The 26,266-nt window shown below is 38.5% G+C and overlaps 1 protein-coding gene across 1 annotated transcript in view; it reads left to right on the top strand.

Annotated features, from left to right (window-relative positions):
* The window catches only part of LOC132844522 (copine-9-like), a 79,826-nt gene that overhangs the window by 42,654 nt on the left and 10,906 nt on the right, over nucleotides 1-26,266 (top strand). The window contains exons 7-15 of the mRNA XM_060868037.1: nucleotides 12,265-12,328; nucleotides 14,807-14,910; nucleotides 15,132-15,236; nucleotides 17,509-17,550; nucleotides 18,105-18,180; nucleotides 18,997-19,050; nucleotides 19,153-19,214; nucleotides 25,385-25,431; nucleotides 25,980-26,161. Coding sequence (XP_060724020.1) covers nucleotides 12,265-12,328; nucleotides 14,807-14,910; nucleotides 15,132-15,236; nucleotides 17,509-17,550; nucleotides 18,105-18,180; nucleotides 18,997-19,050; nucleotides 19,153-19,214; nucleotides 25,385-25,431; nucleotides 25,980-26,161 — 736 coding nt within the window. The remainder of the gene's footprint in view (nucleotides 1-12,264; nucleotides 12,329-14,806; nucleotides 14,911-15,131; nucleotides 15,237-17,508; nucleotides 17,551-18,104; nucleotides 18,181-18,996; nucleotides 19,051-19,152; nucleotides 19,215-25,384; nucleotides 25,432-25,979; nucleotides 26,162-26,266) is intronic.

Below are 26,266 nucleotides of genomic sequence, written 5' to 3'. Positions count from 1 at the left end.
AATGTACAGTCGGATTTTGGCATGAACATGAAGCATGAATCCATGGACCTAACATGCTTTAGGTTACAGGATGGAGGTAGTGGGGATGGTGTGGGGAATTGTGTTGGGAATGTTTTCTCTACACACATTGTGCCTCTTAATATAATTCAAGCATTGTTTGAATGACACAGCTTATTAAAGTACTGCTGTTGACCATATACTTCTCTTTATGGCCATGGTTACATACAACATGACAATGTCTCAGAAAAGGCATCTTGTGATGTGCTCTTGTTACTCAGGAGCATAATCTCTACAGAATGTTTCCAACAAATTGGCATATCCATTCCTTGAAAGATTTGAGCTCTTCTGAGGGTCCTACACAGTATTAATCAGTATTGCCAATATATATGCTTAGCCCCTCCTGTTAGCAGAGGAAGAAGATGGGGGGAGTGAATGTGGGCTGATGGGGGTTGCAGAGAGAGGGAAATGGTTCAGCTAAGAGGATGATGCTGTCGAGAGCTATTTTGGTTTGATGGGATAATCAGGATGGATGGGTGGGCTACTGAAAAAACCTGCTCTCATGAGACTTGTTTCACAGACAGAGGCGAAGAGATAGAGACAAATGTGTTGAGAAGGATAGTCAGCAGAGGTCAGTACTATTAAGACATAGAAAAAAAAGAAAGGACAGGGAGAAAAAAGGGTGTTAAAAGAATAGAAGTGATAAGGGGTATGGTAGACAGTTAAAACAGTAGAAGTGATAAAAACATAAATGCATCCACCAACATGTGTCATATTTAGACTAGAATATTTCTAAAGTATGGAGTACTTGTTGGCTCAGCAGTTATAACACAGAGCTGGTCATCGGAATGATAATAGTTAAAATCTAAGAGCCAACAGGCCATTGCTTGGACTTTGAGTGAGACTTTCAGTCTTTGTCATGGCTAGATGACTGGGTCAGAGCATCTCCAAAACAGCATGTCTTGTGGGGTGTTCCCAGAATGCAGTGCTTAGTGCCTTCCAAAAGTGGTCCAAGTAACCAGCGACAGTGTCATGGTTGCCCAAGACTTACAGACTTGGCCTCCAAGTTCTCCAGATTTCAATCTGTTTGAGGATCTGTTTGAGATGCTGGAGGCCACCTCGCAGCTAACAGTATCTGCTGCTAACAAGCTGCAGCACACCTTGAGGAGTCCATGCCTCACTGAGTCAGAGCAGACACAGTGGCACAAGGGGAACCTATACAATACCTGGGAGGTAGTTTTAATGTTATGGTTGATCACTCTATGTAATATGGGTAAAACTATATGCCTTCATCTGAATTTCTGCATACATTTAGAGGATGGAGCTCATACTAAATGGTTCAGTGACTTTCTCATCTCATCAAGATGACTGGAAGCCACTTGATAATTAATAATGAACTCATAATTAATAATTAGCTTGCATGTATTCAAATCCTCTGTACTAAATAAATAGACAAACTATAAATAGAAGCCCTTAGTCTCATGGTGCTCATGGTGAGGAAATTTTCCAGAATGACTAATGTTTTCATTAAAGGGGGAACTATCTCTCTCTCTCTCTCTCTCTCTCTCTCTCTCTCTCTCTCTCTCTCTCTCTCTCTCTCTCTCTCTCTCTCTCTCTCTCTCTCTCTCTCTCTCTCTCTCTCTCTGTGTTTCTGTCTGTGCCTCTCTTTCTCTTACATAAAGAATATGTATTTCTACAGTATACTGCATGTCTATAATATATGCATCTCTATACATGGGAGACAATACATTGAGGAGATTTATTCTTATTCTTTATTTGATTGCACTCTGTCTCAAACATTACTTTATGAAAATGATTTAATAAACTGTTTATTAGCTATGGCAATAAGGGCTATCCAATATGGATTGCAACCTGCTGCATGGTTCTCTGTATTAGTCTATATGGAAAACCATTACATGAATATTTACTGTATATGAACCTACCTTATACAGGCACTTAATGAAACTACTGTATACAAATACTGACTGGTGCAGATTTGTTGCAATGCACAGGTTGTCAGCCATCCTCCATGCCACCCTTTAATGGAAAGAGGGCATCACCATAGCACAGTGGATATTAGTAGATATTAAATATTACTAGATACCAGATATGTCTACATACTGGATATGAATAGCCACTATGCTCAGAAAAGTGGTGACATTAACTGATTGATACCAGGTAGGTGTACCTAAAAACTGAGTATATAACTCAGTATATTACAGTAAATCAGCTTGCTTTACTGCTCTGTATAAATCATTTACTTGAGCCAATATTATGCTAAATTACACAATGCATCCTTTATTACTTACACATCCCAGTGACTTGTGTTACACTAGTATGACTGAATGCTTTGCTGTCAGCACACTAATGTAACAAAGTATGTTGGCAAGTCTTTCAGTTTGCGTGGGCTACATAATAGTTTAACGTATAATGACAATTTTATGAGTTTTATATTTCATAGATTCCAGTTTTAGCTTCAAACCTATGAAATTTAGGATAGTTTTAAAAATAAGGCCCCAGATTTTTTTTTACCATCTATTGCTATACCAAACAGCACATATTTACTGTCAGGTAGTGAAATATTGATTAATAAAGCCAAACCTGTGATGTATTAAATCAAAGGCATCATGGCTGCATTACTCATTAAGCAGAAAAACAAACGTGTTATTGATTCTTTGGATTTTACAGAGGGTATCATTCATCATGTTATGAGCTTTATCTGTCAGGTAATCAGTGTAAAAATATTTGGATTGTGTGTATGTGTTTGTGTGTGTGTACGGGTTTTGTGTGAGAGAGATAGAAAGGGAATATCTGCTTCTCGTTAAGAATCTTTCATAGAGTGTCACTGATTGCGTGTTTAGACTCAAGTATCTGATGAAGTATGTGACTTAGTTCTTCTCCTTATATACAGTCCCTTGTGTCTGCTGAGTGATTCATTTGCTACCTGGCCTGAATAAGAGATTGTGAAAAAGTCTTTCTCTATCTTGCTGATTTCTCCCTCTGTGAAACATTAGGTACCAGATATGATTATGCCACTATTCTTGGTGCTTGAATGAATGAATGACTTTCCTGAAGGAGCACTCAAATCATGTTTCTACAAAACCAGGTACACAGGTACAGAGGCTAAGGATATGCTGGTGCTGCTGGGATGTTCTAGGTTAATTGGGGGGTTCAGGTCAGACAATTCACACAATAAGAATGCTGCTTAATAAGTGAAATGCATTTTATGCCCTTAGAATAGATTGTTTACCTATTTCACAGCTTATCTTTTCAGGCAGTGCATTTTAAACTGGTTTAAGCACGTCCTTTATGTCACAAAGCACATGTTGGTGACCAGGTTTGTGTGTGCTTGGTTGTGATAGACACGGAATGCTGTTTCTTGTCAGTGACTAATTGGAAGGGAACAGGAGAAACATTGCTGAAGCACTATTTGACATCTGTCTCTCTTCCTCAGGCTTTCTCCCCCACATATTTTTTGTGGTATAACTGAATGAGCTTTCAGTAATGCCACTCTTCCTATTGGGTTCCTTGTCACCCTACCCCGATGGATGGACAGAGACAGAAATTTATATTGAAAAAAGCAGTATACAGGGAGAGTTTTGCTTTGGAAGACTAAGCTGTATTCCTTTCTTCCAGTCAGAGGCCCATCATTCTAAGAAAACAAATTATCATGACCCTAAACATGAAATGCCTTCATCCACAAAAGCACATACATACGTACACTACACACAGACATGAATTATAATTTTCACTGTGAGTTATTTTCACAGTCTTGGGTAATTCTTCAGCCAATAAATAAAATAAAAGCTTCATTTATGGTTAAAAGATTCTTCATGAGTAGTGGCTACAAAGAATGAAATGCATTATCACAACCTAAATAACATTCAAACATAGTAAGTTTGTCTTACTATCCTACAGGACCATGCACATATAATTATTAAAACTATCCCTACATCTAAATCTAATGCTAACCATTACTTGAGTAAGCAAAAATCTACTGCCTTTTATACAAAATAAAAGCTGTGGATAAACTGCTAAATCCAAGCAGGTTTCCTAATGTGGTCCAGCCAAATCAAGCCATATTCCTATCGGATTGCATTACGATATAAAAACATGCCTCTCCCAGCAAACACACACATGTTCTTAATTATTTATTGATGCTTATCTCAATTGAATATTGCACTGTCACTGACTCATCTGAATGCCACTCAGTGTCCAGTGTGCATCTTTCCATTCACAGCTGATGAAGTTGTCCTAGCTCCTTAGTTCCTGCTGTTAATATTAATAGTATAGATGTATATTATAGATTTTACTGCACTGTTTCCATGGCACATACAAACACAGTCAAGTATTTCAAGATCTTCATGTTGCCGTGGTAACTGCAGACTCTATGGCCATCCCTGAGGATGCTGCAGGTCGGATCCTGCAGGGACTAGCCCGTCATTTCACTCTGCTTTTGAGGAAGTATAAGGATTTCCAGTCACTCTGGATGTTAAACCTGGTGTTAGAGCCAGTGCAGTGAATCTAATTTCAGATGCTTACGTTTCTGAATGCTGTGCCATGATTGAAAACTTTTAGTAAAAGCCTTATTATTTTGTGATAAGCAACAAAAGCACTTTTTGTAGACATCTATGTAGAAAAGCTTTTGTTATTGTTCCATTGTGACAGCTAAAATAAAAACCTGTTTGCTGGCAGCTCAAACACTGAGTTGGTGTTACAGTGTAGACCAGTGGCTGCTGGTGGTTTTAGGGGAATATATATATTCACAAACTGCACCGCCCATACAGATGCTTATAAACTGTAAAATAATATGAATAATAATACAGACACACGCCTACATTTAATTGCACAGAATGCATATATATATATATATATATATATATATATATATATATATATATATATATATATATATATATATATATATATATACACGTGTATGTATATATATATATATATATGTATATATATATATATATATGTATACTTATATAGTATAAGTAGTGTGTGGCAGATGTGTCAGTGGTTTAGCAGGAGTCTGCACTGGGCATATTGGGGCAGTAGGCAATTAACAAGGCAGAACTGTTGCTTACATTTCATAGAAACACCATGTAAAAAAACAGCTTGCAAATAACCCGCACAGATAAGCAACAGGTGTGCCACGGTAATGGCTCAGTTCCTCATGCTTCCACCGCAGACTCCTGCTAAACCACACCCCCACCTGCCACATCGAGTTTAAAAAGAAAGGGTTGAAATTTAGTGTCACTTCTTTGCAGAACTTAGTAAGTCTTCACTGGAAAGTAAGGCTGGTGAATCTCATGAATATAAGTGATAACAGTAACTAATCCCTTCTTTAATAAATTAAAAATATTCATTGACACATAATCTATTATTTGTCATGCTGGCCTGTGTATATATGTCATTTCTTTTATATCTTTAAATAATTGCCAGCCACTGGTTTTTCATTTCCCTGCCATGATGTATGTGCACCTAATTTGGAATGAACATAGATCAAATTTTCAAATTTTTGTGATCAGACCATGATTTTGACAAATGACACAAATTTTAGTCATGGCTAATTCCTGCCCCTCCACTGGCACATGAAGCCAGCTGAACACATCGGACTGCGACTCATGCAACATCAAGGAGCAGAGTAACACATTTGGAGCACTGCGATATCTGCCCTCTTTTACATGCATTAGTCCATGATTGGTCAGTGTCACTGTGACTGATAGGGAGTAGAGAGTATTCCACCCTAATTTCCTGAGAACACAGGCAGTTTTGTTTTGTTCAGTTTATCTTATTATAGACCTGAAGTAAATTCGAGTCATTTAGATGTATAACCAGGGTTTAATTGTGTATCCCTATCTTTTTTATTTTGTCATGTATGCACATAAGTGTTGTGATGCTGAAAGATTTCAGCTTCTAGAGAGCAGCTGAATCATTGAAGTTGAAAGTCACAGTGAGGACTTGCTGCAGCGGGGCTGCCGTTTGTGCTACTGCAACAACAAAGGCCTTCAAACAGCAAAGCCACTGCTGGGGAGAGACCAGAGCTGAGCTACCAAACTGTGAGAGTGATGGCTAACATGTGCTACCTCCATCAAGTGGCACTGTTCCTTTATGCAAAATTGAAGTAAACACCTTTTGGGAAAAGCATTTTAATTGTGTATGTGTGAATGTGTAGATACCTCATTATCCAGTCTGTCCATCCTAAAAGCATTTTCATTCTAAAACCAATTGTCCTCATGCAGACTCTGAGAAATGGAAAGCTTTGGCATTGGAAAGTCTCAGATTTAAGTAACAGTATACATTATCTGTGCTGGACTGGTGACTTTCTGAATTGACTTTAAAAAATGTAGTCGTTTTGACATGGGAAAGTCTTATGCAGTAAGCTTTAATCCAATACTGAAGCAGAGCCCAGATCATATTCATAAATGAAACAGGCGTTGAAAGAAAAAAGCTTCAGCTTGGGAGGGGATAATTTCTGAACCTATATTATATTATCAATATACATTGGCCTGTTCGTGGGGTGTGCCAGCCCACTCACACTATGACTCAGTACCTGTTTACTAAATTGAAATAGATAGGATGAGGTAAGGATCAGAGGTCACTTTAGTGGAGTGTTGGCAATTGAGCTTGGCCAGAGTTGCCTTCAGGTTTCCTAGGAGGTTTTAGAAAAAAAAAATTTTTTTTTAGCAAAGGAGTACAGGTAATATATATCTAGTGAGCATGTTATATTTGCATTTATTATGGATAGATGAAGATGACGATGATTATGGTGTGTGTGTGAGAGAGAGGTAGAGCGAGAGAGAGAGAGAGAGAGAGAGAGCGAAAGAGAGAGAGAGGATGTCTTTTTTTTAACATGTGCTATATGTGTCTGTAATATAAAGTATGAGTGTGTGCGTATGTTGTTTCTGTGTAGGTGTGTGTGTGTGTTTAGCTCTCTTGCATAAGGGAGTCTGTGTTTCTGATTGTATAACCTGTGTGGGGGAGATGGAGTCCTTATGTGCCTCTCTTTTCTGTATGTGTGTGTGTGTTTGGTTTGTGTGTGATTATTTTGCTTGTCTTTTTTCTAGTCACATTTGACTGTGATGGCATGTACTGTAAGCATCTCGTGCCTCATCTTCTAAAAAGTGTACACTGAAAGAAATGGATAAGTGGTAGGAAAGGGAGATATGACAGGAGATTCCCTCAGAAGCAGCAGACAGTTCAGTCCCCTACAGTCATGTGGAATATTCTGGTCGGCCACAGTTACACACGGTAACATTCGGAACTCCTTATGGTAGTCTTGAACAATTTGCCTGAAATTAGCCTTTTTTCCTGCAGCATACATTTCTGTCAAGTTTATACCAGTGACCTTTTTGTTCAGTGTAGCGTTTTTGTTCCACTTGAAAGCTCAGCTTCTTTCTCAAGTTTCTTTTCTGACTTCAAGTAATTCTTCTTTCCATAATTACCGTCAAACTGTAGTTGCTCCATGTAAGAGGCTTTTATGGGGTTAGAGTTAGACTAAATACATCCTTTGTAAATTAAACCTAAAGGCTGTAGTTAAGCAAAAAAAAAAAAAAAAAACCATTATGCAGAACTAAACATTAATAAGGATTCATTTCTCAAATGCAGTTTAAGCAGTGTTTATTAGTATTTAAGTATCTTATTGAAACCCATAAGTCTTGATTAAAATTGTAATTGTAAAATTAGCAAAGTGAGTTTTAACTTGTTTTATAGTTCAGATCCAGTGCAGCAGAGGAAAAACTGGGACGAGGAATGTGTGGAAAAGTGTGTGCGCAAGTGAGAGAGAGGTAATAACCCGGCAACGTAGCAATCAAGTCACTGATTCTCATTCTAGCCTATTTCAATTTCATTATACTGAATTGTAGAAAGTGCATCAGTACCATGGGAGAGCTTATATGGTGTGCTTTTATCTGTATTGGCAAAGTGATGCAACCTGCTGAGGCAATCCAGGCATGAGAAAAGAAATTCACAAAACTTGGCCGGAACCGAATAGCCTGCTGGCATCATTATGTGTCTAGTATTCATTCTGTACACCTATCTTGAGCCTGTCGCTAGTGCTAACTCCAACTCCAGTGCTCACTTTTGCTTGTTAGAAAAAGTTGTAGAATATGTCTAATCAGTTTGCCATAAAGAACGTAATCAATTAAATACAAGCAACAAGACTTCACAGCTTATATAATCTAAAGGTTTAAATGATGTTTGAAGGGTTTTTTAAATTATTATGCAACAGATAAAGACATTCGGTTTTGGAATTCAGAGTTTAGAATGATGCCATTTTTAATCTCTGTGACTTGCAAAGTGATGAAAAAAGTTTTGGGTTTCATAACAAAACTCTGTTGTTGATCAGATGGTTGGGGTTTAAACCCCAGCACTGCCAAGCTGCCACTGTTGGGCCCTGAGCAAGGCCCTTAACCCTCTCTGCTCCAGGGGGCACTGTATCATTGCTGAACCTGCATTTTGACCCCAACTTCCTAAGCTGCAATATGTGAAGAAAAGTAGCCCACTGTTCTATAGGGAAGTAGTAGCTCAGTGTTTAAGGTGTTGAACTACTGATCAAGGGGTCATAAGTTCAAATCCCAGGTCCAACAAGCTGCCAGTGCTGGGCCCCTGAGCAAGGCCCTTCACCCTCAATTGCTTAGTTGTATAAATTGACATAAAAAAAACTAAGTCACTCTGGATAAGGGTGTCTGGTAAATGTATATTTGACTAAAATAAAGGCTTCTTCTTCTGATACAACTTCGTAAATCATTTCAAATAAGGAAATGTTACTTTGTTTTCTGTACATTGTCATTTGCTGAACTTGGTATTGAAAAGATTATTCTGTGTTCCTGAATAGGAATTACTGAGTTTCTTTGTTTTTTCCTGGCTAGAGATACAGCTTCTCTGCAGCATTACTCACATGTAGCAATGCGGTCCATTTGAGTGTCCCAAGTATTCTCAGATTGATGACACATATGTGAACACATCAAATGAACTCAGACCCCTGAAGGGAACTGCACTCAGACCACCTCTGAAGAAACTTGTGGGTTGGTGTTCTACACCGCTCCAGTTTTACCGTACATTACCTTACCTTAAATAAAAGAAAGAAAAGTTAAGTGGCTTTCTGTGGGGTTGTGTGCTCCCACAACATCAGCACTGTTAGCTATTAATATTACACATATGCTAATAGAGGCATTGCTATAGAGCAGACTATTAAAATGGACTATTATAATATCCATGGCTGGCCACTTTATAAGGAACAATATAATAATACTGGTGGGGTCTCCCTTTGCTCTCAAAATAGCATCAATTCTTTATGGTGTGGATTCAACAAGATGGTGAAAAAATTCCTTTGAGCTCTTAGTCCATGTTGACATGATTGCATCACACATTCCTGCAGATTTATCAGGTGAATCTCCTGTTCTACCACACTGTAATGGTGTTCTACTGGATTCAGAGCCAGTGACTGGGAAGATTACTGAAGAACTCATTGTCATGAAAGCAGTTTCTTTGTGACATGCTGATTTATCATGTCTGAAGTTTGAAAATGTGTAAATTCTGGCCATAAATTGATGCACCACAATTGTTCATAGTGATTATCTGAGTTACTGTAGCTTTTTTTATCAGCTCAAAATAGTCTGGCTATTCTCCAGTGACCTCTCTCATTGACAAGGTGTTTCTGTCTGTAGAACTGCAGCTTCCTGAATGTTTTTTCTTTAATTGTGCCATTCTGAGTCAACAATGGAGGCTGTTGTGTGTGAAAGTCTCAGGAGATCAGCAGTTACGGGAAACTGGTACCCATCTGGTACCAACAATTATGCCGTGGTCAAACATGCTCAGTAAGAGTATGAATGTATTTGGTCTACACAAACCACTCATTTCATGAAACAGAATTTTCTTTTGATTGAATCATTCAAAATCTTTTATTTTCCTCAGATGATTTCACATTTTGCTTTTTTTATGCGGTCACTATTTTTATCTACATACAATGACTGCACCTTGTAAAGTAACTGAATTTGAATGTCACTGTTTTTCATTGCTGTTATAGCGCGGTAGGGCAAAGGAAATATGGCATGACCAGCAACTGGTCTGAGACCTACTCGGTTCTAAAAATGTTTAGAAAGAGAACTGCGTCCCCTTTTTAGTCCACTTGCATTGTGAACACCAAAAGCATTAAGGTCATTATCATTTCACTTAAACCTACAAGTTTCACCTACATGGCCATCTGATGGTAAGGCACAATGTGTGTATTAATCTCCTCAAAACATAAAAAGTCAAGATATCACAGTGCATTAATTCACTTTCTGATGCTAAAAATGTAATTCAAGTAGAGAATAAAAAGTGTATAAATATTTGACATACCTGATTCGGTACTCAACTGTATCTTGCTGTGTGTCTTGTCTTTGTCGTCATTGGACTTGGACAATGTCAATAACTTCAACTTTAATTAAATTAAATGATATAAAGCAATGTTTGACTCTGAACAACGTATCATATTAATTAATAGGAGATTACTCAGATCAAAATCAAGGCAAGTTAGACAACTTTCCAGTATACTTATAGAACAACCGAGCTGCCACTTTTCTTCACAACTGTGTACCTCAAATGAACAATGTAATTTTTAAAAGAAAAGGGTGATTACTCCAAATATTTGATTTAGTTTAGTCTTCATTTTACAGAATGTCTTCAGTGTTTTTGTGGTAAAAACAATGAATTGAAAAGATTTATTTGTGAGTATGGGTGGCACGGTGACTCAGCAGATTAGCAGTGCAGCCTCGATGTGTTGAGGTTCTCAGTTCAATTCTGAGCTTGTGTCTGTGAGGAGTTCAATGCATGGTCTTTGTGTCCAAGTGGGTTTCCATGCACATTCCCAAAACAGGGCTTTGGCCTGAGATTCAAACTCACAACCTACTAATCAGTAGTCCAACACCTTTTCCACAAGACTACCACCTGGTGTGCATGTGTATGGATGGATACATCCATTTTTTAGGATTTTTTTTCAGGACTATTAATACATTTTGAAAATTCAATTCTTTGACATTCAAAAACTTTTAGTGAATGTTTCCGTAGTGATTAACAGTAATTCTGCATTCTGCTGCAATTTGTCAGGCCATTCATTATAAAGTACTTGCTCACCTCAACTTGACAGCTGGTCACAAGGCAGCATTACAATAGTCGTTTATAATGAAGGGATTTTTGATTGCCCATTTCTCTCATCTTCTCTACACCTCCTGTATAATGAGATGACATTGGCATTGATTGCCTCATTCATCACTGGTTATATTCTGCTTTCTGCATGTGTAGAATGGTGACGTTTTCAAAGGTGCAGTCTGATAATCTGTTCCCAGGTAGCCCTGAGACAGCTCTGAGAATAACATTACCTGCAATTGTTCTTCCTTTAAAATAAAATATCAAACCTTTTCTCCATTGTACATAATATAGACCTGTATTAACGGTCTAAACCAAATCCAAAATTAAACCGTATCTTATTTACAGTGAGTGCCTACAGTGAGTGCAACAGTTTCTGAGACTTTTGGCGTTCTAGGCAACATGGATTAATTTACATCTGGCATTTGTTCTGGGGATCCTAGTGGCATGGGGACCCATAATTGACTGCTAAAAACTAGATCCAGAGTGTCTCTTTTAACACTTAGTATAAATAATAATAAGACTTAATATCAATCAACAAATAAATGAATTTGTTACGACTGTATGTAGTCTATTAGTATTAGTATCATGAGCCTAGTTTGAATAAATAGTTGCTTTAATGCACCTGAATAAATAAGCTGATATTCATATTAGCCAACTTTAACTATCCACACCAGTGTTACAGGTGATAATGTTAATTCACTGAATAAAAAAAGATTGTTGACATTTTTGTATCAGTATTTGCATGTATCTTCTTTACCTTATTTCTGTTGTTCTTAACTAGACACAAAATTTCTGTCCTTCTATTATTTTCTGATATCTGATATTAGACGCTGATATTGACTGAAAGGTGTTGGGTTTGTGCGTAGTAGTGAGGTACTGAATGATTGGAATCCTCCTGTTGGTTGACAGTGTTGAGCAATTGTTTGCCACTCACACTTTCACCTTTTAGACCTCTCACTCTGTCACACCATCTTACAGTAGGCTCTGTCTCAATGCACACTGACACACACACACACACACTTCTTACCACAGAACTATTCATAGTCTAGCACAGACTTTTCTGTTGTGACTGACTCTGTCTCTAATGAGTCGCTGTGAGTTCTCTTTCTCCCTCTTTCTTCCTTCCAGTGGGATTCCAGGGAAGAAGTGCGGCACCATCATCTTAAACGCTGAGGAACTGAGCAACTGCAGGGTCAGTTCAGCAAACACTCAATCATTTGAATATATGCAAATTAGTTTAGGAACACTATTTATTATTCATGACACATTATATTACTCTGAATCAAATTACAGTGATATTATCATTATCACCATTTGTCATATGCCACAGAAATGAAAACATATGCACAGAAACTATAAACTATATAACTGGGTCACTGAATACAAAAATGTCAGTTACTGCTTGTTGAGTTAAAACTGGACATCTATTTGCTCCAAATGTTTTACCCTTAATTAGTATCATGTGTTTAATACATGATATACATTATTCATTCACATGTTTTAATCTGAACGATGGTGCATCTTTTCATATGATAATAAATATGCTTTAAATACATGCAGTTAACAGTTCTAGCTAATGAAAGGGGACTAATATATTCATCAAATAAGTGAAGAGCGAAGGATATTAATGCAATAGCTTTTTTCTTTTTCTAAACAGAATTATTTATCTCAGAGTTCATATTTCACTCTTGGAATAATTAGAAGCAGCAATTAGCAGAAATGGATAAGGAGATGATTATTGCATGTTCTTGCATTCAGCCATCTTAAAGACCTAAATAATGAGAGAGCGAGAGAGAGAGAGAGAGAGAGAGAGAGAGAGAGATGGAATCCCACAGAAACTTCTACATGCATAACTATAACACATTTACACATTTCATTGTTTTTTAATTCACTCAGGGAACATTAAACTGAGCTAGCTAAATGAGTTAGCATTTTTTTTCCATTAAAAAGGTCAAAATTATTTTTAAGCCTTTTAAAACTAATGACTACTTGCGTATAATAGTAAGTGCTCAGCTGGAATTATGGTTTTAAATCTACTGTGAGTTGTGTGTTTTTTTCACAGATGCTCCCCGAGAACACAATTGATTTTCTTTTCAATAGGAAAGGACTACACGTTCCTTGAATCACATTATTGTACAGCTTATTAAGCAGTCATCTGTGGCAAACTAGTGCATTTTACAGCCTGCTAAAGGTTATGCTGTCCTCTTAGTGTTCTGCACATGGTTGCACAAGTTAAACATAAGCTTTTTGTAGCCTCATGTGAATGCAAATGGCCACTATTTTGGAGTTTGCAGACTACCAAAATGTAAGTAGGTTAACATTAAAGCTTTAAATTATAATTTAAAAATGACCTTTAGCAGATGCAACTACTGCCTTAAACTAAACCTTTTGGAAACCTTTTTGCTGTTATAGATGTTTATTTTATGACTTATCTATGCATTATTGAGTAAAACACTATTTTTCTTTTACAATTTTACCCCATAAAAAAAGAAATGTTACAGAAAAAGGTTTCTGTGTCAGTAAAGAAAGCAACATGTTATGTAACAGACCAGTTATCATACTAAAAAAAAAACATAATGAAGGCTGCTGAGTGTTTCATGCAGGAAGAGAAGCAAGTGCATCAGTCAGAGTATCCAGAAGAACCATGGCAGATTCTCCAAAATGCTCATTAAAACTTTGCAGCTAATTTCTTCATAAAACTGAGCAGGATGTACCTGATGTACTTTTCTTTTTTTTGTCACACCAGCTATTGTCTTTGTTTAGGTTATTACTGTTTAATTCTATTTATAGAATTTTATATATAGAAATGTTTCATTTCTTTAATTTTGAAAGCATCTTTTCTTTATAGCATTGTGTGTGAGACTTGCATGTGCACGAGTTTCTTGTCTTTTTTCAAGCCAAGGCACCACATAGCATTGTTAATATTATTTAACAACAGTAATCATCATCAACGAAAGTTGCTTGCCTGATTACTCATCACTGCTATACCTCCTACTTGAGACAGCAAAGTTCTGTGTACAGTATAATTATAGTGTAGTGTTGTGCTCTTAACCATTTTTTTTTTTTTTTAAATAACATTAGTTTAAAGTATAGCTTGCAAGCATGCAAAAATTAACTAGAAAAGATCTTTGTGAACATCCAACAGGTCTTCATGAGCCCCACAAAACAGATTCATCTCCCAGATTTTAACAACCTTAAGAAGCTTAAAGCCAGATGTAGGAGGCAGGTGATGTCTAAGGAATATACAAAAGTGTGCAGCTCGTATAGAGATAATCAGGGGAAAATGAGAGTTTTTTTCTTTGCCAGTGATTTCTCTGCCTGCACTTCCAACAGAATAAAACTTTCATTATAGGATATTTGCACAAGCAGATTAGGTGTTTTATTTCACAGTTTGATTCACAGATATGTGTGTGTGTGTGTGTGTGTGTGTGTGTGTGTGTCTTGTATTTGTTTGTCTTATATACCTTGAAAATCCTTTTCCTAGTAAGTCTTCACAGAGTGCTCATATTGGCTTGATATATGCTTCTTGGTTTAGTTTGACTAGAGGTCATTTATGTTGTTTGTGTAGTTTGCTGAGAAATTGTTTCAGAAAAAAAGAGAAAACTCTTCAGCTTGTTAGTATGTGTGTTTTTTATGTGCTATCTGTGTGACCTGTCTTTCTGTAATTCAGGATATTGCTACTATGCAGCTGTGTGCCAATAAACTGGACAAGAAGGACTTCTTTGGCAAATCTGATCCATTTTTGGTGTTTTACCGCAGCAATGAGGACGGAACGTAAGTGAAATGGGTAAACCTCTCTCTCTCTCTCTCTCTCTCTCTCTCTCTCTCTCTCTCTCTCTCTCTCTCTCTCTTCCTTGTTGTCATATCTATATATTTTTTTTCTGCAACAGTTAGATTGCATTTGACTTAAAAATGTGATGATGCTAGTTCAGATTCCTTGACATGAGTATTGAAGTCAGTCATTTTTAAGGAATATTCTGTGTCACATGCCACAGGTTTACTATATGTCATAAGACAGAAGTGATCAAGAACACTCTGAACCCAGTGTGGCAACCCTTCACCATCCCTGTGCGTGCGCTGTGTAATGGTGACTATGACAGGTGAGCTGCTGTAGGTTAAGCCTCATGTCCTCTGCTGTCAAGCCGTTCACCAAATCCTATTTATGTTAGTTTTATAGCAAAACAACCAGTTGTAGTGGGCATTTTAATAAACTAATATATCCCCTACCTAGTTAATAGTAACCTTATCATCTTATAATCTAGTCTTATAATACAATAATTTGGAATAGGCACACAAATCCTTTTCACATAATTGGGGATCTTTGTGATGGTAGGTGTAGGTCAGCCTGTGTTGTAAATATAAATAAGACTACATTTTTTGTTTTATATAACAAAGACAATGAATTTTTTTCACTCAGATGAAGATAGAAATGTATACATCCAGGGATGTGAATAGTATATGTGGAAGCAGAAATGCTAACACTTCCTAGCGAAACTAATTCAAATAATATTAGCCAACTTCTTATTAAATCAATGGTTTTAATCATATAATAGTAAACATAATGTTAACTAGATTGCTAATACATGATGGTAACTAAAAAAATGTGTATGAACAATTCAGTGCAGTGCTTTGCTGTGTGTACATACCTAGCTAGCTTAGCTAATTCTGTTTGTTTTTGTTTTCTGTTTGAATTCTTTAAGAATACATGTTGTGGTGGTGGGATGGGAGGGTTGTTGGTTTTCTCTCTCAGTACAAATATATGAGTTATAGGCTGACTGGTATCTCTATATTGTACATCTGCACATTTATGCAGTTATATAAGCATGTCAATTCTGTGGCAACAGTGAGGTACATAGAATCATGCAGATACAGTTCAAGAGCTTCTTGTTGAACTTTTTCAAACATCAGAATGGGGTCAAAGAGTGACATTAAGTCTGTGACTTTAACTGGCTTAGCTGATGGTGCCAGATGGGCTGGATAAAGTATTGCTGATCTTCTAAGAATTTCACACAAAACGACTCTATATTTTACTTAGAAAGGTGAGAGAGTTCAGAGCAGAATAATCAGATTAGTCTGAGCTGACAGGAAGTTTCTGGCAAGTTAAATAAGCATGAGTTACATCTGTGGTGAAAAGAAAATGATCTCTTAATACTAAACACTGCAAACATTGAGGTGGATAGGCTACTGTACACCAGTAGAAAGAACACAACAGGTTCTACTCCTACCAGCCAAGTACAGGAACCTAGTTATAATTGGCATGGACTCATCAAAACTGGAGAGTTTTAAACCAGGTAAAAAGACCAGGTGATAATTTTTTCTAATCATCAGTAGTCCTGTTCTGATAAGTTTGTGCGAACGATAGCCTCAGATTCCTGTTCTTGGGTGACATGAGAAGAACTTGGTTTGAATCTGTATTCTGTTGATGTAGAGCCTCTATCTCAAGTTTCAAAGTTTTGTGAATGCTGAGATTCTTTTCTGCTCACCAAAGTTGTAAAGAGTAAGTTACTATATCCTTCCTGGCAGCTTAAAGCAATCTGACCATTTTCTTCTAACCTCTCGCATCAACAAGGCATTTACACCCACAGAAATGTTGCTCACTCACTCTTTTTGGTTTTGTTTTTTGCACCATTCTCTAGAGACTGTTGTGTGTGTGAAAATCCCAGGAGATCAACAGTGTCTGAAATACTCAAACCAGCCCACCTGGTACCAGCCATGATTCCACGAGTAAAGTCAAAGAGATCAGATTTATTTCGTCAGTCTGATGTTTGAGGTGATCATTAACTGAAGCTTTTGACAATTATCTGCACAATTTCTTTTCTTGGCACATCTGCTACAGGATTGAAGGCTGATTAGATAACTGAATGAATGTTCAAGTATAGAAGTGTTTCTGATAAAGTAGACAGTGAGTGTATAAAGAAGCGCAGAGAAAGAAATCTACGGATTGAAATTTCTGTGAAATATTTAGAAATTAGTCATGCAGCCAAGGTTATCAATCTCTCCTGTGTATATTTGTAGTGGTTATACTTTTCAAAACAAAATTATGCCAAATTGTTCAGGATGACCTTGAAAGCTGCTGCTGTGCACTCTTACTGGATAATATCCACATAATGACAAAATATTGACTATAGTGTTTGTACGTGTACCTCAGTGATTTCTCTGCCATTCCCTACAGTTATCATTTTTATCATTCAAACACAAAATGCTTTAAATATGGTAGTTTGTATTAATTTCATTAATTGCACAGGCTTTTAAAGATGCTGAAATCAGCTGTGTTGCACTTTCAGTGACTGCAACCTGTCACTTCATCTCTGTCTTACTTTTCTTTTCTTTTCTTCATTTCCATCTGTGCTCATATCCCTTATCTTCCTGCAGAACCGTTAAGGTAGATGTGTATGACTGGGATCGAGATGGAAGGTAAATTTAATTTACTCTTTAGCAGATATCACTTCACATATTTCCCTCTATAGCTAGGTATAACCTGAAAGTCTGAGAAATGCCAGCATGAGTGCATCAGTGCTCGACATAGACAAGTGATCACTTTACATGTGTTTCTAAAAAGAAGGAGGGCAGGAAGTGTATGACTATCCTCAGTTTAGTGCTACTGGAAGGAAAGTTGTGTGTGACATTAAAGAAATACTGGGGTCAATGAGTGGGTAGTAACTAATGCTGATGCCTGGTGTACACACACTTATATACTGTTTATATACACTATATACTATATATTGACATAATTATTTATGATTCTAATTAAGGCAACCTTATGACTCTTTTAGTTTTAAATATAAAATTTTCTGTTTGTGTAAAAAAAAGTGAGGTCCAACCAAGAGATTTAAATAGACTATGGCAATTTTAATTATTTATGGGAATGTAATTTTTAATATTCTGAAAAAACTTTAAAACATGAAAGATTGAGCATGATCGTGTCTCAGCCGTAACATAGAAAATCTGTCCATCTTTTCTTCCTGCAGTCATGACTTTATTGGCGAATTCACCACTAGCTACAGAGAGATATCCCGAGGTCAAAGCCAGTTTAATGTGTATGAGGTAAGTGTGGGCAAAATGCTGGCCACAGGCTACACATTATTATTCTTTCAGTCATATTCTAAACTCAGAATCATAATAGAAGTGCCAAGTTCTCACTTCCAACAACAACTGATTACTTAGAACCTCTAGGAAATTATTACTTATTAATTTCCTAACAAAAAATCCCTTTTATATCCAAAAATATGAATCTTTGACCTTAAGATGGTTTAACCTGGGGTAATGTGATTAAATATGTGATGGTGTAATGTGATTATCCTTTCTGGACAGTTTTACATTTGAGATCTATTAATATGTGAATATGTGTTATGTTAAGGTTGGTTAGATTCAACTTTACTATTATGTTACTGTCCATGTACAAATACAGGGGCAATGAACTACAGTGCAAATTAGGTCAGTGGTGGCTCTGATGGTTAAACCTCTGCATTGTTAATCTGAAGATCAGGGACTTTCAAGCCCCAAGTATCAAATGCAAGCTGATAATCAATTCTTAGTAAACCTGAGATCTGCATCAGTACAGCTGATGGGAAAAAGGGGTTCATAAAACTTTTTGTGTGATAGCACAGACTCCTGTAGCCTGTTCCTGATGGGAGACATACAAACACTTCATTGTTCTGGATTGGAGGTGTCCTTAATAATATGCATGTGTTCCAATGATGTGTTTGGCAGTTTTTGCTACCCATTGTAGTATCATCTAGTCACACATTGTGCATTTATATTATTATTTTATGATTAGCATTCTGTGATGCAGTTTGTAAGAATGGTACCGTGATAGAAGTTCTCCATGATCAGCATATATCTCTTATTACTTATGTATAGGTTTTAAATCCCAAAAAGAAAGGAAAGAAGAAAAAATATGTCAATTCTGGCACAGTAAGTACCTGTTTAAATTTTGGTTCTGCTTCCATTCAAAGTGTGTGTACAAAGGTTTGTGAGTGGCTGTGGCTCAATACAATTTTCTTTTTCTCTCTGAAGGTGACATTGCTTTCCTTTAAAGTCGAATCTGAATACACATTTGTTGACTTCATCAGAGGAGGGTAAGAAGAACACTCATACCCCTCATGATTTGTTTACAGCCTGTCTCAGGTCCTGTAAATTCATGAAGTGTCACTAATTTGTTTGTGCATAACAATTGCACATGCTTGCACTTAAGCTTCATTTTCTGTTACTAGGCACTCTAACATTTTATTCAGCTTTGTTTGCTTGGTGCATTTTTTTGTTATAAAAGCAATAGGTAAAGTAAAGGGTGAAAATTGAAATGCAAAATAAATCTTTGCCGATTTTTGCATCTTAAAAGGTTTTATGCCAAATGATGAATCTTGTAAACAGTTATTTAACTGTCTTAGTTCTTCATTTTGACATGGGTCTGAATCTCACCAGAGGTTTTAAAACATGTGAAATGAGTACACCTTAACAGATATTTGAAATTATTTTGAAGGTTATGTATTTTTTTTAGATAGCATCTTTGATCAGTTACATGATCAATATATACACTGTATATTATAAATACATTAGACCCAGTTGGGTCCAGTAAAATGACCTTGAGGAGGATGGGTTCTCCCTTATGGTGTGCTCAGAAACTGGACTGGAATTTCCCCAAAATATTATTTTCACCTTGAAATGAGGTAAGTTAAAAAAAATAGATGACTGCATTTTTTAAATATAAAGGAATTGTGCCACTGGATAGGCAGCTGTTTTTGTGGAAAGAATACTGAGATTGACAGCATGTCAACTGTCAACTGTATCCAAGGGACAAAGTAGTAGGTCATATGCAAGACTGAATCTGTCAGATAGAACAGTGAAACAGGCTCAATTTGCTTTAGGATTTACAGGTAAGCCAGTGAGATTATGGGCCAGAAATGAAAGCTAAATAAAAAAAAAGAGGCAGGAAAAATAAACTTCACAAGTTTTAACAGTGGCTTCTGGAAAGAGTCTGAGAGCAGGATTCAGTACTATTGTCAGGGTGCAGGGGGGAATGGACCCAAAAATGCAGAACGCATACGATTTCCAATCAAATAGTTTTAATTAGGGGAATGTTCTGTAATAATAGCAGCAACATACAAGACAGAATCAGTCACAGGGCTAACAGAAATAACAGGTCAAAACAAAATGCTCCTCAACAAGATAATATGATGACAGGACTCCACAAACAAAAAACAGACCTGACAGAAAAATCAAAAAGGCAGAGTCCAGGAAACAGTAAAAATCAAGGAAAACAAATGAATAATCCAACAAGGTCTTTTAGTCCTCCGAAGCAAAAAAAAAACCCAAAAATAATCCAACCAAGATATCCAAAGCTTGGGCTGAAAAAGTATGCAAAAAGGAAAATCCACGATTTGGAACACACCCCGCCGAAATCCAACACGGTAAGCTGTCAAAACGAAACTGAAACTTAAGGGTAGAAAAAGGCTTGCACGAGTGGTAACATGATTACATGATGAGACAATCTAGCAAAGAGTGTCCACAGTCAGCGTGCTTAAATAGTCTGGCAGAATATAAAGTGGTATTAACCCGGAAGTGCCACAGCCAAGATGGCTGCCGCCCCAGAAGTGGCTGTTTCACAGCCAGGTGAGCAGGCAGAATATGACAGTACCCTCCCTCCTGCGGGCGTCTCAAGACGACCGACCGGGCTGGTCGGGAAGCAATCTGTGGAACTCGGTGATGAGGTCAGGGTCAAGGATGTGACGAGCCGGTACCCAAGAACGCTCCTCAGGACCATAGCCCTCCCAATCAACCAGATACTGTATTCCCCTCCCATGATGCCTGGAGTGTAGGAGGCGACGGACAGTGAATGCAGGGCCCCCGTCAATGAACCGGGTGTGTGGAGGGGGTTTGGAGGAGGGAACCAAAGAACAGGCCTGAACGGGCTTGAGGTGAGACACATGGAAGGTGGGATGTATCCGTAAGCTCCTTGGAAGCTTAAGATGTACAGCTACTGGGTTGAGTATCCTGGAGATGGGAAATGGTCCGACAAAGCGAGGTGTGAGCTGGCGGCAAGACCCCTTGATGGGGAGGTCCTTGGTGCATAGCCAAGCCTTTTGGCCGACACGGTACTTAGGTGCCGGACGCCGGTTGCTGTTAGCCCACCAGGCATAGTTCTGCGAGGACTTAAGAAGCACCTCACAGGCTCTTCTCCAGGTGTGACGACAACGCTTGGCTAGGGCGAGAGTGGAGGGGACAGAAGCCTCGAATTCTTGGGATGTAAAAAGGGGTGGTTGGTAGCCATAAGCGGCCTGGAACAGGGACATGCCTGTGGCTGAGGAGGGCAAGGAGTTGTGGGCCTACTCCACCCATACCAACTTGGCGGACCAGGACTCAGGTTGCTCAGCACATAAGATGCGAAGACCTGCCTCCAAATCTTGATTACAGCGTTCAACTTGACCATTGGTCTGGGGGTGGAATCCCGATGACAGGCTGACTGAGGCTCCCAGTAGCCGACAAAACTCTCGCCAAAATCCTGATGTGACCTGAGGTCCTCGATCAGAGACTATGTCTCTAGGCAAGCCATGAAGTCGAAAGACGTGCTGGAGGAGGAGCAGAGCAGTCTCCTTGGCAGTAGGGAGCTTGGGCAATGATATAAAGTGCACCATCTTAGAGAACCGATCCATTACAGAGAGGATGGTGGTCTGACCAGCTGAGGGAGGTAATCCAGTAATAAAATCCACAGCAATGTGAGACCACGGTTGTCGAGGGACAGTAAGAGGATGAAAGAACCCACCCGGTGGAGTATGAGAGCTCTTATGTTGAGCACAGACGGTGCATGCCCCCACAAATTGGCGGACATCCCGACGGTGTGTGGGCCACCAGAAATGCTGTTGAATGGTTGCCAAGGTACGGGACACACCGGGGTGACAAAACAAAGGCGAGCAATGACACCCCTGGAGAACCTGGGAGCGTAGGTTATTGGGAACAAAAAGTCTGTTTGCAGGACAATTGCTGGGAGTGGCTTGCCCAGATGTGGCCTGACGGACCCTCCTCTCGATGACCAGTTGAATAATCCGGACGGTTACCGATGTTGGAAGGACATTTTCGGTGGTATAATCTTCCTCTTCTGGGGAGTGTAAGCATGAAACGGCATCTGGTTTACCGTTCTTGTATCCTGGGCGATAAGACAGGGTGAAGTTAAAACGGCCGAAGAAGAGGCCCCAGCAAGCTTGGTGTGCGTTCAGGCGTTTGGCTGTTCTGAGATATTCCAAGTTGTGGTGGTCGGTCCAAACAATGAAAGGTTGATTTGCCCCCTCCAACCAGTGACGCCACTCCTCAAGGGCGAGTTTCACAGCCAGAAGCTCCCGGTCCCCAATTTCATAGTTCCATTCTGCCGGGGTGAGACGGCGAGAGAAGAAGGCACAAGGGTGCACCCGATTGTCCTTGGATGACCTCTGAGAGAGAGAACGGCTCCTACTCCCTGATTAGATGCATCCACTTCGACGATAAACTGGAGGGCTGGATCAGGTAGAGTCAATATGGGGGCAGAGGTGAAGAGCTCCTTGAGAATATTAAAGGCCAGCTCGGCCTCCGAGCTCCAAGTGAAGGTCTGAAGAGTGGAGGTGAGCCGATGAAGGGGAGCGGCTACTGCACTGAAGCCCTCTATAAACCGCCGGTAAAAGTTGGCAAACCCTAAGAATCTTTGAAGCTCCTTGCGTGACCTAGGACGCGGCCAATCCTTGACCGCCGTAATACGAACCGGATCCATTTGGATTCTGCCTACTGAAAGGACAAACCCCAGGAAGGTGGTCTGGATGACATGAAACTCACACTTCTCAGCCTTCACAAACAAATGATTCAAGCATCCGAACGGTCCGAACATGCACTTGATGTTCCTCCTGAGAGTGGGAAAAGATGAGTATGTCATCAAGATAAACAAAGACGTACTGGTTCAGCATTTCCCGCAGCACGTCGTTTACCAGTGCCTGGAACACCGCCGGGGCATTGGTGAGGCCGAACGGCATGACCCGGTATTCATTGTGATCAGTGGGAGTGTTAAAAGCAGTCTTCCACTCATCACCCTCCCTGATGCGCACCAGATGATAGGCGTTCCGGAGATCGAGTTTGGAAAAGATAGTGGCCCCCTGGAGCAGTTCAAAAGCTGAAGACATAAGAGGCAGTGGGTAACGGAATATGACAACTATGTTAATTTTGAGACTATAAATCTTTCCAAAAAGCACCTCAGAACTTGCTTTTATAGAGCAGTGGTTGGTAGTTTCTTTTGAAATCTGATAGGAGATTTCATTCTCCAAGAAAGATGAATTACACCAACAATATTTTTGTTGTATGCTAGATCACAGAGCAGCATCATACTTGAGGGAAAGTGGTATCTGCTCTCTTCCACATACACAAACTTAAAGACACCTGCAATTCACTAGTGCTGCTGTAAATGACAGGGGAGACAACTCACACTTTCTTTTATCAAACCTACTTTAAATGTAGGAGGTGTAAACGTACATTAAGTGCACACAGCACAAGGCTAGGTAGTTCCACTATTTAATTCTTGAGTACTTTCTTATTGTGTACAGTGAACATTTAAAAAGGTGAATTTTAGGGTTAAAATAAGGTTAAAATTATTGCTAAAACACTCTATGGTGTTGACAGTGTGACAGAAATTGAGGATCCCGGAAGAAGGCAAAACATTTTTTTTTACTTTGGCTTTGTGCTTTTCAGCATCGGTTATTTCTTCACAGAAAATGAAATTAAACAGGGCAGACCTCAATAAAACACTTGATGGCTCAGCAGAAAGCTGCAAGTGTTTTCATTTCACCATGCACTGATTCTCTGTCTGATGTTTGCAGCTTACTGCAAAATAGACAGAGTATAAATTCAACATCCCATTAATAACACACAGGTGTAGCCACTCGACCATTACCAACTCGCTCTAAATGTTTTTTTCCTCATTACACAGCCCATACCCCTGCTGCCACACCTACCTCTAGCCTATAGTCTAGGGAGCACAAAAAAGTTACATTTAGTGAAAGAGAATTTAACAAGAGGTCTTAAATATTCAGAATTGAGCCAAGTATTAGTCACAAAAATCAACATTTTTTTTCACTACAAATCATGCATTAGAAAGACTGACATGGAAAGTCAGAACGTAGAATGTTGTCGGCGCAAGATATTGTTAGGCAGTGATGTGAGGATGACCCGATGAAGGGAATGTCAAACAGGCACCAACTGTTTGTGTTGGTGACATACATGAAGCAGATAACTCAAAGGAATCTTCAGAGTGGTAATCTACTTCACAGACTTTTCTTATCCATGTTATCCCAGGATTTGATTAACACAAACACCTGGACAAACACACAGTAGAGATAAGCCATAAACAGAATTCACTCATGCGGAACTATGGAGGTGTTAGTAAGGAGTTATACAAGATCAGTGATGGACAGAACAAAAATAGATTCTAGCAAATTACAGCAACATTTAATTTGACCAGTTTTTCTGAGCATGAATGGTTTAGTGAATATAATGTGGAAGTCTTTGTATTAATCATCAGAGCATTGTAAACATGTATTATTAATGTATATGATTGTATAAATCTGGTTTTCACCCTTTTTCTTTTCTGCTAGAACTTTCACAAAGTTGGATAAGTCCAAAAAGTGTTTTATGTGATTGCTTACTTACCTGCTTATGGCACCCTTTTAAGAAGGCAATGCAATCAAACCCGACACTTGAGGAGAAGTGCATGGTATTCTGGTGTATAATGGAAACCATTAAAACATATTTAATGATCGATTTAATACACATTATGGCATTTGACAGACACCATTATCCAGAGTGATTTACTTTTTTTTTTTCATTTTATACAACTAAGGGTTAAGGGCACAATTCTATGCTCAGGGGCCAGTGGTAGCTTGGTGGACCTTTGATTCAAACTCACAACCTTCTAATCAGCAGTCCGTCACCTTAACCACTGAACCACTTCCTACATATGTTCTGTACATCAACTTTATTTTCAGTTTAAAAACTTTCTCCAACCCCATTTGCATCTCACAGCCTTAAGGATGAATGGTAGCTCAGTGGTTATAATGTTGGACTGGTCAGAAAGTTTTGAGGTCAAGTGCCTGAACTGCCCTTAACCCTCACCTGCTCAGTTGTATAAAAGACAAATGCAAGTCACCTGGATATAGGTATATTTCAAATGTCTCTCAGGTGTCTCCTGTTAGAATTGTTGCCAGTCTTTTGTGATAATCTGTACCGTCTTTGATCGCAACAGGACACAACTCAACTTCACTGTGGCCATAGATTTCACAGCATCAAATGGTAAGTGTCTATTAACACTAAGCATTATTGTAAAATATTAAAACTGAAATGACTGACCGTGTTAAAATGAACAAGTTAAAACTATGACAATTCATATGTCTAATGAATGATGCAATCTTGTCCTCCTGGCTGCTGAGTATCTTTGCTGCAAGTTTAGTTGAGAAACTTAAAGAAAGTAAACTGCACAAAGTGAACTGAAATACTTTCCAAGCAAATGACTGGAGCTTAACCAACTCAACTCCTTTCTTTCTTAAACATTAATATTCTTATTCCTAAATCATTTTCATTAAGACCTGGAAGGTGAGACTATTTCGTTGCTTAAGCAGTAATGAATTCATTAAGCATTAAATATAGAAGTTTGATATAAAATGTCATATTCTCACAAAATCTAACACTGTCCCCTTTCATGTGACCATTCAAGAGTTTTTCTGTGCAGTCCCAAATATCAGCTGATTACCTGGTTTGTTAGTGCTTAATTGTAAATGATAGTCATATTTTGGAGTAAATGTTGTTACATATGCTTAGCTATGCTTTTTCTGTGATCTCAGGTAACCCGGCTCAGCCAACTTCCCTGCATTACATGAGTCCATATCAGATGAACGCCTACGCTATGGCATTGAAGGCAGTAGGAGAGATTATTCAGGACTATGACAGTGACAAGCTTTTCCCAGCCTATGGATTTGGAGCCAAGCTGCCTCCCGATGGCAAAATCTCCCATGCCTTTCCTCTGGTGGGATCACTATTATGAATCTGACAAGATTAAAGACAGCCTCCATTATACCACGTGAATTTCACTATTATAACTTGTCCTAATATATCAATAAGTAAATGCTTC

Source organism: Tachysurus vachellii, chromosome 4 (genome assembly GCF_030014155.1).
Source record: "Tachysurus vachellii isolate PV-2020 chromosome 4, HZAU_Pvac_v1, whole genome shotgun sequence".
Lineage (NCBI taxonomy): Eukaryota > Metazoa > Chordata > Actinopteri > Siluriformes > Bagridae > Tachysurus > Tachysurus vachellii.
The sequence above is the reverse complement of the archived record's forward strand: the minus strand, read 5'-3'. Positions and strand labels throughout refer to the sequence as shown.